At 46.2% G+C, this 14,406-nt stretch overlaps 1 protein-coding gene across 3 annotated transcripts; it reads right to left on the bottom strand.

The window, feature by feature from the left end:
- Positions 1–627: 627 nt before the first annotated feature.
- On the bottom strand, positions 628–13,919 carry REEP2 (receptor accessory protein 2). 3 transcript variants are annotated; one of them, XM_031953350.1, is made up of 9 exons: positions 13,750–13,919; positions 13,314–13,487; positions 8,900–8,972; positions 8,692–8,768; positions 4,122–4,242; positions 3,722–3,835; positions 3,309–3,456; positions 2,954–3,087; positions 628–2,850 (listed from the first exon to the last, which is right to left on the bottom strand). In XM_031953350.1, exons 2-9 carry the CDS (start codon positions 13,343–13,345, stop codon positions 2,785–2,787), a joined length of 765 nt encoding a protein of 254 aa, XP_031809210.1. In that variant the 5' UTR covers positions 13,346–13,487; positions 13,750–13,919; the 3' UTR covers positions 628–2,784. The 3 variants fall into 3 exon arrangements, with proteins under 3 accessions (XP_031809210.1, XP_031809209.1, XP_031809211.1); XM_031953349.1 differs by lacking the exon at positions 13,750–13,919 and having other exon boundaries at positions 13,314–13,539; XM_031953351.1 differs by lacking the exons at positions 13,314–13,487; positions 13,750–13,919 and adding an exon at positions 10,055–10,083.
- Positions 13,920–14,406: the final 487 nt, after the last annotated feature.

Below are 14,406 nucleotides of genomic sequence, written 5' to 3'. Positions count from 1 at the left end.
TCCACACTGCCCCTCCACGGGGAGGGGGAGGGCCATAGGGAAGCCTCCACCAAAGAACTGGCCCTGGCTCTGTTTTGGCCCTGGCTTCAGCGGGGCCCTCGGAAGGTCAGGAGTCATTCCTCTTAATCTATGCCCAATCGTGTGCTCCAAGGGAGACTACTGCCATCCTTAAGTGGGTCTCACTGCTCTTCCGTCTTGAACAGCAGTTGTCTTAATGTCTGACTTGAATTCCTCCTGCTTGCATCTCTAGGTCCCAGGAGATGGGGAGGACAAGCAGGACATCTCTTCCACGTGTCCCAACCACCCTGATGCACTTGTCCTTGGCATCTGCTTGGTTAGTGGTCAGGGAACCCATGCTGGGCCAATCAAACACAGCCCCTTAGATTAACTTCTGTAATCTTGGGGAAGAGCTGACTCTAGTTTGAGCTCTCCCTAATTCTTCCGCCGACTTCCCCATCTTAGTGTTTGGATTCTGGAAGGAGTCGTTTTCCTTCATTTTCCCTCTGGCCTACATGCTTGTGGAAGGAGTGCCAAGACCCACTACCGCACAATCTCAGCTTTTCTCCCCAAGTTCATCTCCACCTTATTCCACTTGGGTTGGGGAACAAAGAACAAAGAACAACAGGGTGCCGAATTTTAGTTTATTGGATCATTTCATGGCCAAGGGTCCAAGCTTTCTCTCCATAAGCCTTCCCTTTCCTCACTTCCCCCAATCCTCTAGTGAGTCCAGGCATTCACGTGCACACACATACAGACACACACACACACACACACACACACACACACACACACACTCTCCCCAACCTGCTATACTTTGGGGAGACCTAGGATATAATTTTTAAAATCTTCTTGGACTGAGGTCAGTTCATTATACTCACTGCTAAGGGAAGAGGAAGGACAGAAGCTGATGTTAGGGCAGGGAAGGACAAAGGGACAAACCCCACAATCCAAGTCCAGTTTCCATCACCAGCTGTTTCTCTGGTGAATGGTTTCCCGGGAATTCCTTTTTCCTGCACTCGCCTTCCTGAGAGGGCCCAGAAAGAATGGGCTTGCAGGGATGGAAGGAAAATCGGAACCAGAATGTGAGAAGTATCTCCCACCATCCCCAAGCAGGACCTCACAATCCCCCTTAAAGGCAAATAGGAGCTGAAGCCTCAGATAATTAATTGCAAGATCAAGTATGGAAACAGAGCAGGGAAAAGGCTAGTGGCAACTAGAACAGCAATTCTTAGAGCCTCTGCTGCATTAGCTCTATGGCTGGCCCCCCTACTGGGAAAAGTAGGGAGAGGAAACATAGCGACACATGCACAGACATATAAAGACACTGGCCAAGATGAACAGACCCATAGATAAAGATACAGAGCCAAGGAGCAACACATGCATGTATGTAAACACACAATACAAGGGCTTTTCTCTTCTTCCCAGCCCAGGAGATGAGACTACGTAGCTGGGCCATGCATGTGTCCTCGTAAAAACCACATACTTACTTTGAACTGCCTCATGACCTGGATTCTCAGGGAAAGGTCCCCACTTGCATCACACACACACACACACCCACCACTCACATATGCTCACACTTACTGGTTCATATGCTCACTTACAGAAGCACAGCTTCCCCATCTCCCACTCCCTTCCTGTGCCCTACCACCCCTTGCCCAAGTCAGTTTCTGTTATTTGGCTTCTTCAAATGTCCCAAGGGACCCTTCTCCCCACCTCCCACCCTCATCCTGGGAACTAGATGAACAGAAGCTGGGGGAGGGGGAAAGTTGACAAGAGAAGGGAGAAGAAAAGAGGGATTATTCAAGGAAATGGCCTCTTAGAGGAGATGGAAAAAAGAAAGTGTGGATCCAGGTAGGCCCTGATCGCCTTCTCCCCCCAACCCCAAATCCTGGTTACTGTTACTTTGGGTTTTCAGTGAGAAATTGCTCCTTCTAGTCACCCCTTTCAATTTAGAGAAATACGGTCCTAGTGTTCTCCCCTTCCACTTTCCCAGAGGGAGGGGAAGTCTTCTTAGGGGCCTCCTTATGGTCGGTGGGGATGATAGTCTTAGTTCATTAGCCAGTTTTTTTAGCCAATCTATAGCAACTGGAGGACATGGGGCAGCCAAGGTCCAATAAAAAAGGGATAGATGAAGAGGGGGCAGAATATATGAGGTAAAGCCAGATGAACCCTTTGGCCCTTAGCCCCTTTCTCCATAGCATGCCATGGCACCCAGCAAGGCACTAAGTAAGCTAGAGTTGGGGAGGTCACTTAAGAAGGCTGGAAGAACAGAGACAAAGGAGAGAGATGTTTGGAGAGTTCCCTGAAGTGGCTTTGTTCTCAGGACCCCTCTTAGACACACACACCACACACACACACACACACACATACACACACATACCCCCAAGCCTTCAACCAAAGAGGCCCCAAAGGCTACTGTTCCAAGGAGATAGTCCTTCTGTGGACATAACACCCTCTTCCACCCCACCCCCCATCCCCAACCTTGGCCCTTGTGTTCCCAAACCATCGGTCCAAACAAGAAAGTGCCTGGCTCCAGTCAGCTCCCAGACCCATCACCCCTCATACCTGCCCACCCAACCCTGGCCAGAAGCCTCCCTGGGAGATCCCAGAGGCAGCATCTCACATCTTGGTCCTCAGACTCTCAGTGAGAGAAAGGGGTGGGGGCAGGGGGCTGCTCCCATGGAGAAATCGCCCTGAGGCCCCCTCAACCTAGGAAGCAGCAGCAGTTCTAGACATGACTCCCCCACGAGGGCCTCTGCGCAGAGGTGGGGGGGAGGGCTCACATCAGGCTGATTCTCCCCCACTTGTAGGCTTCTTCTTAGGGCGGGTCTTCAGCGTCTTGGGGATTGGCTGTAGAGGAGGGGATGGGATTCAATGCCTGGGAGAGAAGGCTCCCTTTGAACACCCTGTATGGGGTGGGGCTATAGGGGAAGGGACTGGGATTGGGGCTCACCTCAGCTTTTGGCACTTTCTTGATTGATTTGACGCGCTTAGGGGTCTTGTCCCCCATGTCATCCTCAGAGGCCTCTGTCCGTGTGTCTGACTGGCTCCCACTTGAGGACCGAAGGCTCAGGCCAGGGTCATCTCCTGAGAAGCAAAGTGAAGCTAGGAGCAAGGGGGGATGTGGGGACAGTCCACTGGGGAGCTACGGAAAGCCAAGGCCCTGTTCTGGGTGCCTCTACAGACAAAGCACTCCTCTCCTCCAGCCCCACTAGCCCTTTCTTCTGGCTTGGGCGCCATCTCCACACCCTTAATTCCTCCCTCCCAATCTCCCCCCCTGCCCATCTCCTTCTAGGCCTGCCAGATACCTAAGTCCTCAATAGGGTCCAGGAGGCCACTGGCTGAGGGTCGGAGGCGGCCATCAGGACCATGCAAGGGCAAGGCTTCGTCGTCTCGGATCAGTGTCAGGTCTTGCATGCTGAAGCTTCTTAGCTTTTCTGACAATACTCCTTGGCCCTAGCAGGTGATACATATACGGTCAAGGAGAGAAAGCCTCCCCCTGACCAGTAAGGACAATAGAAAAGGCATGCTGAGAGAGAAAGGGCTAGGGCTTCTTCAGAGAGCCACCTGGGAGAGAAGAATCAGACTTGAGCTGATGAAGCTTGTGAGACATGGTGGAGAAAGGAAGGAATGTCCTTCTAAAGCCATATCTGAAGAGGGATGGGGTAGAGTTGGGTGGAAGCCCTGATTGCCCACATCCTGACCCTGGTCCCTCTGTTACCTTGGTAGCTGCAGTGACCGCAGCGTTGGCTGCCAGGTTCAAGCCCCTTTTGCCCACCCTCATCATGGTCTCATAGCTCTTGTCCCGGGCCTGTGTGATGTATTCATCAATTTCCTGTGGCAGGGAAGGAGAATGGAGTGAGGCGTTGGGTTCCTTCCCAAGTTATGAGGCTTCCCTCCAAGCCCCACCCAGGTGGTAGTGTCTGGAGAACCTGGTACTACCTGCCTGCCCACCATGGGTGTTTCAGTCCCTCAAGGCTGCTGGTCCAGAGAAATGGCTTCCAGAGATAGCAAGTCTCAGACTGCCACTGAGCCCCTTCTTTCCCTCTCCCATCTTGGACAATGATTCAGGAGAAAAGGTCCATGAGTAAGAAAGGGGAAGGGAAGGTCAGGAGCCAAACCTTTTCTTTGTTGGAGAGCGTGGGATGGACAAATTTTCGATAGAGCACACTGGAACCCTTGGTATATGGAGATAGCAGCCAGATCACAAAGGCAATTTTCAGCTCAAAGTAGAAAGGGAACCTGGGAAAGGGCCAAGAAGTGCATTAAGATATTGGGGCGGGAAAGAGATCTGGATAAGGAGTTGGGTGGCCTGGGCTCCAACCTTACTTCCATTACCAATAGCTATGTGACCTTGGGCAAGTACTCTTCAAGGAGAGATATTGGATTAGTTTTGTTGGGTCTCAGAAGTTAGAACTGAGAGTAATGAGAGAGCTTGCAAAGAGGAAAGTTGGGGCTTGACTAGGCTTCCAGGTGGCATGGTGAATGGAAGACTGGGCTTGATGAAAACTAGTTTAAATCCTGACTCAGATGCTTACTAAGCGTGTGAACCTGTGGACAACCTTTCTCAGCCTTAGTTTTTTCATTTGTAAAATGTAAGATGAAAGTAACATCTCTAAGGATTTTGTGATATTCAAATGAGATTTTATATATATATATGAAGTATTTTACAAATCTTAAAGTTTTTATAAATGCCAGGTATTATTATTATTTATAATTAACTATTCATGGGTAACTAAAGCCAATATAAATTTTAAAACAACCATTTTATCTAATTAATCTATTTATGGAATGCCATCCCAATTAAATGATTTTTTTTTCTCTTTTCAATCACCTGTCTATATGTCTGTTTATTCACTTTATATTGTCTCCCATTTTTAAAATTACTAAAAATTTTTCTTACTACATTAGAAAAAGTTATAATAAAGCTCATTTAGAATAGGTCAGGAACTTTTCAGCTAGGGAAAAAATATAAGGGAAATGGATTCAATAGTATCAAACTTTAAACCATATTATAAGGTGAGAGCATTGTTGAAGTGTAAAATGAATAATTTAAAATATTTTAAATTTAAAACCATGCAACCATGAATATAAGAAATGCAGAAAATTGGGGAAAAACATTTTATTCTCTTAGAATGTGATTGGTTCAGAATATTGCTGTGGTATTGGAAATGATGAGCTGGTTGATTTAGAAAAAGCATGGAAAGACTTGAATTTATGAAAGAAGATGTTTTCTATTTTCAGAGAAGCAGATGATAAGCGGAAATAAGCATAGTACAATCTTACATATGTTTATAGATATATCTATGTGTAAATATAACTATATATGCATATATGTATGTGATTTATATATGTGTATGTGTATAGATGTACACACACATTTATCCACGTTTAATTGTAACTTTTTTTGGAGGGGGTGGGGAATAAAGCAAAAAGTGTACTGTAGGAAAAAGAAAAAACCCTATAAAACCTATAAGGAAGTAAAGGAAAACTGAACAGGTTTGAAAACAAAGTGTAGTTTTTATTATATAGGTTTTCTTGAAATGGAAATGTATTGCTTTATATTGAAATCTTTCATGTTTTGCTGTGTCCATGGAAATTTTTTTTCTTTTTCTTTTCTTATTTTGTACTTAAGTTTAAAATAATTTTAATTAAAAAACCTAAAAAAAGAAAAGGAAAAAAAGGAAAACCAATTAAGGCTGCCTGGAGGTAGAATGGGTTGCCTTTGGCCTTTCTCCTCCTCAGGATCTCTAAACTCTCTATTCTCAAACCTTTCCTTTCTGGTTATCACCTCTGCACTGCCTACACTCATCTCCCTTCTTCCCTGTCTTGATTCCTTAGTGAACAAGTGTAATTTTATACTATTCTTGTCTCTTCATGACCTTTCCTTTTTATCCTATTGATGATTTGGCCCTACTAAGCCTTAGTCTTGAGTTACTTCCACCAATCTTCTGCCTTCACTTCTATCCACATGCAGCTGAATTAAGCTACAGAAAATCATGAAAGCATGCTGATTGGGTCCATTACAAATTTATATTACATAAACTCAGCTCTCACCATCCACCATCTTCATTTCTCCAGATGCGCTGCTGAACTAAGGTGGAGAAAATCATGTCCAAAAAACTTGGGCCCACTATAAATTTATGTTTTACAACCTCAATTGGCCCTTACTACCAGTAGGAAATCCTATACCCTCATCAACTTGCTATTCCACTCTCCATAGTAGTTTTTCCAAACTTTTTCATCCCTCCTTAAACCTTCCACTCGCTCCTCCTTCCCCATTTTCAGCTGAGAAATTTGCCTTATATTGTATAGAAAAAATCTGAGGCTGTTTGATATGAGCTCTCTCTTCTCTTCTGTCACTATCTTCTCCTTCACCCTGCCTTACATAATGAAGGGCGCTTACTCCTTATACCAGGGCTAATCCTCTACCTGGTCAATTGATCCCATTCCAATTTATCTCCTCCAACAGATTGATTCCTCAGACATAACTGCTCTTTCACTTATTTTCAGTCTCTTTCTCTCAATTGGCTCATTCCCTATTGCTTAGAAACATGACCATTTATCTCCCCATCCTGAAAAAAACTCACTTGAATCTTCCATCATTGCTAATCATCACTACACCCCCCCTTCTGCCCTCTGTAACAAACTCCTCTTAAAAGACTGTCTACAATGGGTGCTTCCACTTTCCCTTCTTGAACTCTCTTTCTAACCCCTTACAATCTGGCTTCCGATCTTACTATTCCACTGAAATTGCTCTCTCCAAAGTTGCCAATGATCTCTTAGTTGGCAAATCCAGTGGTCTTTTCTCATTACCCTGATTCTCTGCAGCCTTTGATGTTAATCATCCTCGCCTCCAGGTTTCCTTTTCTCTGAATTTTGGGGACACTATTTTTCTTGCTGCTCCTCCTCCCACCTCACCATTTCTTCTCAGTCTCCTTTACTGAATAGCCCATATCTGTTAAGACTCTGTCCTGGGCTGCCTTTTCTTCTTCCTCTGAATCACTTTACTTGGTGATGTCATCAATCATCCAGGCCCACAAGGTAGGATCATCCTTGACTCTCTCTTCTCCCTAGTCATTCAGTTACCAAGGCTTGTTGATTTTTACTCTTGTGACATCTTCAGCACATGCTCCCTTCTCTCCTCAGACATTACCACCATTCTATCATATGTCCTTATCATATGATGATTACATCCTACTGGTGAGTTTCCCTGACTTAAGTCTCTTCACTCTAGGCCATCCTCCACTGGCTATCCAATAGATTTTCCTAAAGCCCAGGATCTGACCATGTCTCCTATATGTCACATATTCTAGCCACTATCCCCTTGTCCCTCCATTCAATAAACTGCTAGTTTTTGATTATCTCTAGGATCAAATATAAAATCTTCGGACTTTTAAAGTTCTTCTTCATAAACCTTGGCCCTTCCTACTTTTTCACTCCCTTTCATGTACTCTGCAATCCAGTGACACTGACTTCCTATCTCTGAATTTTTCCTGGCTGCCCCCACATCTGGAGCACCTCTCCCTCATTATTCTATCTCTTGCCTTCCCCTGTGTGTTTCTTTATGTCTCATGTCCTGCAGTCCCACCTTCTGCAAGAAGCCTTTTTCCAGTCCTCCTTAATCCCAACTCTTCCCAATTTTTATCTAATATATCTTGTCTGCCCACAGTGGTTTGCATGTCTTTCTCTTCCAGACTGTGAGCTCTTGAGAGCAGGGACAGTGTTTGCTTCTCCCTGTATCCGCACTGGCCAGCATGTTGTCTGGTGCATATTTAGTACTTGGAGGGATGAGTTTTCCCAACATCAGGGGTTTCTGTTGGAACCCACATGGTTATCGTAAGATAAATCCTCTGAGAGGAGCTTCCTGGCCAGGTCTGGTGTGGGATCCTGAGGTTCTGTCTAATTCTGAGCTTCTGTGGTACCATCACACCTTTAAACCCAGAAAGGGCCCAGGATCTATCTGGTCCAATTACCTTATTTTATCAGAAAACTGAGGCCTGGGGCATTAAATGACTTGCCAAAGTCATTTAAGAACAAGTAGTAAATTGTTAATGCCCCTTTCTAAAGCTGTCAGATGAGATGGCCTAAGGGATAGAGTCCTGTGGTTTGGAGTCAAGAAGATCTAAGTTCAAATCCAGCCTTAGGCACCCTCTAGCAAGTTATATATCCTCTGTCTGCCTCAGTTTTCTCATCTGTAGAATGAGAATACTAACAGCACTTGCCTCTGTTATGAGGATTAAATGAGATATTAAGCACTTAGCACTGAGCCTGGCATATCCTCTCTCCTTTCCTTCCTTTCCATTGTAACATGCTGCCTCTGAGTCATTTATCCTTTCTGAATTATTATATTTATTATTTTTATTAATTATATTTACCTGTCCAATGGGAGTAATAATTCTTGTCCTGCCTAATCTCTCAAGACAGTTTAATGATCTAAAAGGGTTTTGAAAAGCACAAAATTCTAATGCAATCAGGAGAGGGCACCACTATTGCTATAATAAGAAGAGGAAAGAGATGAGAGTCTGTACTGGCCACAAGAGTTCCAGAAAAATGTCCTGAGTTGCCTCTGGAGTCTCCATTTGCCTAATCCAGTAGAGTTTGGGTAGGTTGATAGGACTTACCTAGGGAAGGGACCCTGAAGAATAGTGTAAAGGGGCTTTAGAAATGTGGGCTGGGGACAGTACTTACCAGGACAGCACAATGTCAGTGAGGGTCTCAGCAGTGGTAAAGAAGGCAAATACAATCCAATACATCATCCACTTCACCTGTGGGCACAGCAGGGGGGTGTATGTGAGAGAGAAGTCATGTAGGTCGAACATCTATTCCTCCCCCCATCCCACTCTGATCCTAGGGATCACCTCACATCCACCCACCCCCATCTCAAGCACACACTCACATATTCCTTCACATTTTTTGTCTTGACAGCCTTATAGGAAGAGTAGGCCGGGTACAATGTGCCAAAGATCAGCCTAGAGGAGAGGCAGACACAATTTCTGTTATTTACAGACCAAATAAAGTCCTTTCCCATTACTTCAACCCTCCCTTTCCCACTGTTTCTGGCTAAGGGTCTTGAGGAGCCTGCCTTTCTTATCTATAACTCCCTTTCTACTGGTCAGGGAATCTGCTCAGGTTTGCCTACTGGACAGATCCCATTCAGTAGATGAGTCCCCCTCAGCCCTACTCTCAGCCCAAACAGCTCAAAGGATACAAAAGGTCCTCTTCTGTTCGATACATCTAGCACACCATCTCAAACTTCCTGAGAGGATTTCTTAAAGCCAATCTGGACTGACTCACAGAATTGATTGTTGAATTTTCAGGGAGTATTTATACTCCAGAAATTGGCAAACACCACAAATCAGGGATTGATTTGTTACCTCATTGAAAGTTTAGGCTTAAATAGATGCATTAATAATGCAGATTGAACTTGAAAATGTGTCTTACAAACATTTTCAAGGGTTTTTAAAGTTTAGTTTTATTTTTTTTGTTAAATGTTAAACATTTATTGGCTCTCCCCAGAGCACTATCTGAGAGGGGGGGGATAGGTCTTAAAGAGTTAACTTTTCAAGAGAGCTAGAACTCAGTACCTTCCTATAGTCAATGGGCCTGAGATGATCACAGGGAATCTGGGATATGACAAATGACTGGAGAGTAGATGACCTTGGAAGGAGGGGAATGATCTAGTACTTGTTTCATACTGAGCATACAACAATTATTGCAGTTCCTCTCTTCCCCCCCCCCCCCCCATTGTTACTGCTTTCCCTCCCCATTGCCTTGCCTTTAATTTCTATTTAAGTTACACTCATTTCTTCATGGACAGAGAGGCAATGTGACATAGTGGATAGAGAAATGGCCTTGAAGAGAAAATCTGGGTTCAAGTCTCTTTTCTAATATAATGGTTATGTGACCCTGGGCAAGTAACAACCTTTCAATTCCTAGGTCCCTTTTAAAGAATTTAAGTTGTAGCAAAGGTGTTAATCTGCATTGGTAGAATTTTTTCCCCTGAGAGTTCCTGCATACCCTTGAAATCTCAAGTCTAGTCCCTGTCTCTTACCTATCTCTGCACATGTTATTTCCTTTCAATGTAATGCAGTTCCTTAAAGGCAAGCTTATTCATTTTTTGTCTATTACCCCCAGTATGCTTAAAAAAATGCTTGCTTAAAGAATGATGACCACAATGGCATAGGAACCAGGAGAGGGCTGCTGGTATAGTTGCAGGACTACCTGGGAGAAAGACAAGAGTTTAAGCTGGAGTGAGGAAAGACAGAGGATCAGATGGTGTATGAGGGGGTGTGTGTGAAGACCTTGAGACACTGGATACAATGAGGAGGAGATAACGGAGGGGGGAGAAGCAGAGCATCTTGGTTACACAATTCAGCTATGATCTTGTTTCTTGGACCTGGAGTGGAAGCCCCTGAACTGTTCTGGAAGATAAAGGAGACTTCCTTTTTCCCATTTCTGAGATAACTCATCTTCTCTGGGGGTGAAAGGAGGGGACAGGAAGGTTCAGCCAGGTAAAGAAAGGGACATTGAGTGGTCCAGCCAATAAAAATAGGACTAGAAAGAGAAGCCATTCAAGACTACCTTGGATACCTATCTATGTGCTCTTTTATTCAACAAATATTATTAGATGTCTACTATGTGCCATGAGGACAAATTCTACCTCTGACACATAATTGGCTATGCCAAATATGCTAATCTAAACAAATCATTATTCTTTAGGTCAGGCTTTCTTAAACTTTTTCCACTCACAAGCCCTTTTCTTCTAAGAAATTTTTACATGACTTCTGATATTTAGATATATAAAATCAGTATCCAAATCAAATTTTTACTGATAATAAATCATAATTTTTCAACCCCTACATTCAGTTTTGAGAACTCATATGAGATTGAAAACCACAGTTTAAGAAGGTGGGCTTAAGGCAACTCTAAATCACAGGGATGATACTATTCTACATTTGGTAAAGGGAGCTTCCTTAAGCAGGAGCTGCTTAAACCCTTGAGATCACAATTCCAATCCCTAGCTCTATCCCCCCATAGCATGCTGGGCACTATACAGGATTTTAGAGAAACAAAAGATGAAAAAAAAGAAAAAAAAATCCATGTTCTCCAGTTTATACCCTATTGGCAGAGAAAGTACATTCAGAGCTAACTAAACACTATCTATCTACACATGTGTACATGAATTTGTATATATATACATGCATGTGTATATGTGTGAGTGTGTACAAACACATGTAAATGGAGAAGGGGGGCAGCTAGGTGGCTCAGATGGTAGAGCACTGGGCCTGGCATCAGAAAGACCCAGCTTCCTGAATTCAAATCTGGCTCCCCAGACACTTAATAGCTGTGACCTTAAATCAGTCACTTAACCCAGTCTGCCTCACTTTTCTCATCTGTAAAATGAGTTGGAGAAGGAAATGAAAAACCACTCCTGTATCTTTGCTAAGAAAATCTCAAATGGGGTCACGAGGAGTCAGATATGATTAAACATCAATTGAGGGGAAGGAGAGAGAAGTCATTAGAAGGTGGAATCTAGCAACTTCTAAGAGGTGATTTTTCAAGTCTCCTGCTTTTCCCCTTTCTTGTAGCCTATGGATTAGGGTAGAAAAGTTGGGCACACAGTAGCTGGGAATAAGAAGACATGATTTGTCTTTTAGACTTCTTACCAGCTCTGGGGACAACAGGGTAGCTGAGAGATTAGGCCCTAGCTAGTAGACTGAACTAAGGGCTTTCATTCTTTCAGTCCTTTCCTATTTCTGACTAATGGAGAGCTGAGGGAGTCAGGATTTCTTATTAGGGGACCTTCCTCAAACCTGTTCAATAATAGAAATTCTCTGAGGGAAGGGAAGGGAGGGCAGTTTTCTGCTTAGGGCCGAAGAGGAATGGCATGGGAGTGGGGGTTAGAATCACAGCAGTTTTAGAACGATCCATTTTCTCTGCTTTGGTATAACAAAGAAACAAACTTCTCTCCTACCTCCCAACCATGATCTTTCAAGACCCCGACTAAAACCTGGCTTTGGAAGGCATAAGCTGCCTTCCTTTTCCCCAGACCTGGGGTAACCCATCTCCTGAGGTGGACTGGGGGAAGTAGGGATGGAGAGGATAGCTCAGCTGGGTAAATCGATACAAGTTTACCTTTCCCATTACCCTGTTGAGAATCCCGCTCCCCAAATTGCTTAATGTCAGTAACATAGAACTGAGGACAAAATTCCTCTCAGGAGAATTGGGCCAGGTCCAGTTGCCCTGAGGAACCAACTAGCTATTCTAGGAGTCTTCAGAGGAGGACCCAGATCCACCAAAAGTAGCATTAGATGTCATGGAAGCTATCTAGAAATAAATGTTTTGCCCACTAAATTTGCAGTCCATCCCCCCTTTAAAATGGATGAGGCTCAGGCACCATTTGATTCCAGGGAGAGCTGCACAGAATGGCACAATGTCTAGATTTGGCATCCGGAGATCTGAGCTTAATATCTGCGGGATTGTAGAAGAATCCTTTGGTCTCCCCAGGCCTGGGTTTTTTCATTTTGTAAGATAATTAGCCTCTGAGGTCCTTGCAAGATTTAAGATCTCTAAGGCCCTTTTGGGCCTAAAAGCTCACTGCCCTTTGGGATCGTTCCCGCTGACCCCTCCAGCCCGGCACCCGCCTTTCTTCCCTCGCCAGATTGTTGCCGGATTGGCGGGGCCACAGCCTGGCTCTCCCGGGAAGCTCCCTCACACCCCAGGGAGCCCACAGCTGGTCCTGCTGCTTCCTGCCCCGGGAGCCCGGGGGATGATTTCCACCCATCTAATGGCACTCGGCATTAGATGGATGGGAGATAGAGGAGAGAAAGGCCGGCGGGCTCGCTGGCAGAAGGGATGGATGCTCGGGGAGGGAGGACGGGGACCAGACAAGCCCCATCTGCCTCAAATGGGCCCAGAGATGGCTCTGGCAGGGGGAGCCACGCAAGTGCAGCCCCCTCGGATTCTTATTCGGGGTGGGGATGAGCTGTGGGGGAGGGGGTCGGCAAACGTTCCAGCCCTGCCCGGCCTCACTGGCCAAGTGGGAGCAGCCCAGACCTCGGGGATGGGAGTCTGAGGACCCCAGGAAGAGGAGAGGCTTGGTCATCCCCTACAGTGACCCCTCCTGGCCTCCTCTAAGACCCTGGGGAATGTTCCAGCACCACCCCCGCCTCCGCCCCTCCGCGGCCCTCTGAATGCTCCCATCCTGGGATGCCCTTTCGCACCTGCCCCATTTCCCCGTGTTCACCACCCCCCTCCGCCCCCGGCCCGAGCCCGCATCCCTTCTCCGCCCCCGCTCCTCCCCTACTCACACCACCAGACGGGAGATGATCCAGGACACCATGGCGGGACCGGGCCAGGTGTGCGCCCCAAGAGCACCTGGGTCCGCGGGCCGGGGGCCCCGGGCCGGAGGATGGAGAAGCCCGAGCGGACGAGTGGGGCAGCGGCGGCCGTTAAAGGGGAGGTTCCTGCAGCAACCGCGGGGCCTGCGGGCGGCGGCGGCGCCTCTTAAAGGGGAGGCCGCTGCTGTCGGCCGCCCCGCGCCCGCCCCTCCCCCTCTCCCCTCCCCTGCACCTGCTCCGCCTGGTCCAGCCCAGTGGGGGCCGAGCCACCCTCTCCGATGCTTTTTTGCACCCGGATCATCCCTCACCAGATTTTAACCTTCCCACCTCGACCCAGTCCGGAACCTTTCTCTTGTTTTCCAGCTCAATCACCACGGACTCCCTTTCCCCTCCTGGGGCCACCTACCGACTTCAGAATCATCTCTCCATCCTTGCTTCCTCCCCTCTCAACCCAGACTGGGCTCTTCGCTCTTGGTTTTAGAAAATCCGGCCTATATCCTTGCCCATTCCCCCTTGGTGAGGCCACAACCACCGGGAACCCTTAAGGGGGGCCCGAATGCACCACCTCCCGCCTCCCTATGAAAGAGGTTTATTAAACACCTATTATGTGTTAAGCACCGTGACAAGGACTACATTCCCACCAAAGATTTAAAATTCTGTGTAACTATCGGAACATTGATCCTTGTCAGTGAAAAGGAGACTGGAGCTGGAGTCAAGGATTTAGGAATAAGTCTGACTAGATAAGGGCATCCTTAGTAATCCTCCATTTTTGGGAGGGAGGGTGGGGGTGGAGTGTGTGGGTGTAACGTTGATGATGCCAGGGACCAAAGGGCTGAAAAAGCAGTTTCTGGGACAGAGGCGACAGGTCTGGGCTAGGAGCCAAAACACGATTTTGAGGTAGATGTTGGGGGATGTTTGTGCTGACCCACAGAAATACAAGGAAAACTTAATCAGGAAGCAACGGGTCAGAAATAGGGAGAAAGCCAGTAGAGGAAATGGACAGGGAATTTAGGCCCTGCTCCCACAAGGCAATAGCTGCCCTAATTACTGAGACGTTTATAGA

Source organism: Sarcophilus harrisii, chromosome 2 (genome assembly GCF_902635505.1).
Source record: "Sarcophilus harrisii chromosome 2, mSarHar1.11, whole genome shotgun sequence".
In the NCBI taxonomy this organism is placed as follows: Eukaryota; Metazoa; Chordata; class Mammalia; order Dasyuromorphia; family Dasyuridae; genus Sarcophilus; species Sarcophilus harrisii.
This window is presented reverse-complemented; position numbering and strand designations above follow the sequence as displayed.

Excerpts from the sequence above, each read along its gene's own strand:
- REEP2 (XM_031953350.1), bottom strand. The coding sequence starts at position 13,345 with ATGGTGTCCTGGATCATCTCCCGTCTGGTGGT. Across the intron at positions 3,457-3,721 it reads CGGTCACTGCAGCTACCAAG|GGCCAAGGAGTATTGTCAGA; the intron begins GTAACAGAGGGA and ends ATCACCTGCTAG. Across the intron at positions 2,851-2,953 it reads AGAAAGTGCCAAAAGCTGAG|CCAATCCCCAAGACGCTGAA; the intron begins GTGAGCCCCAAT and ends CCTCCTCTACAG.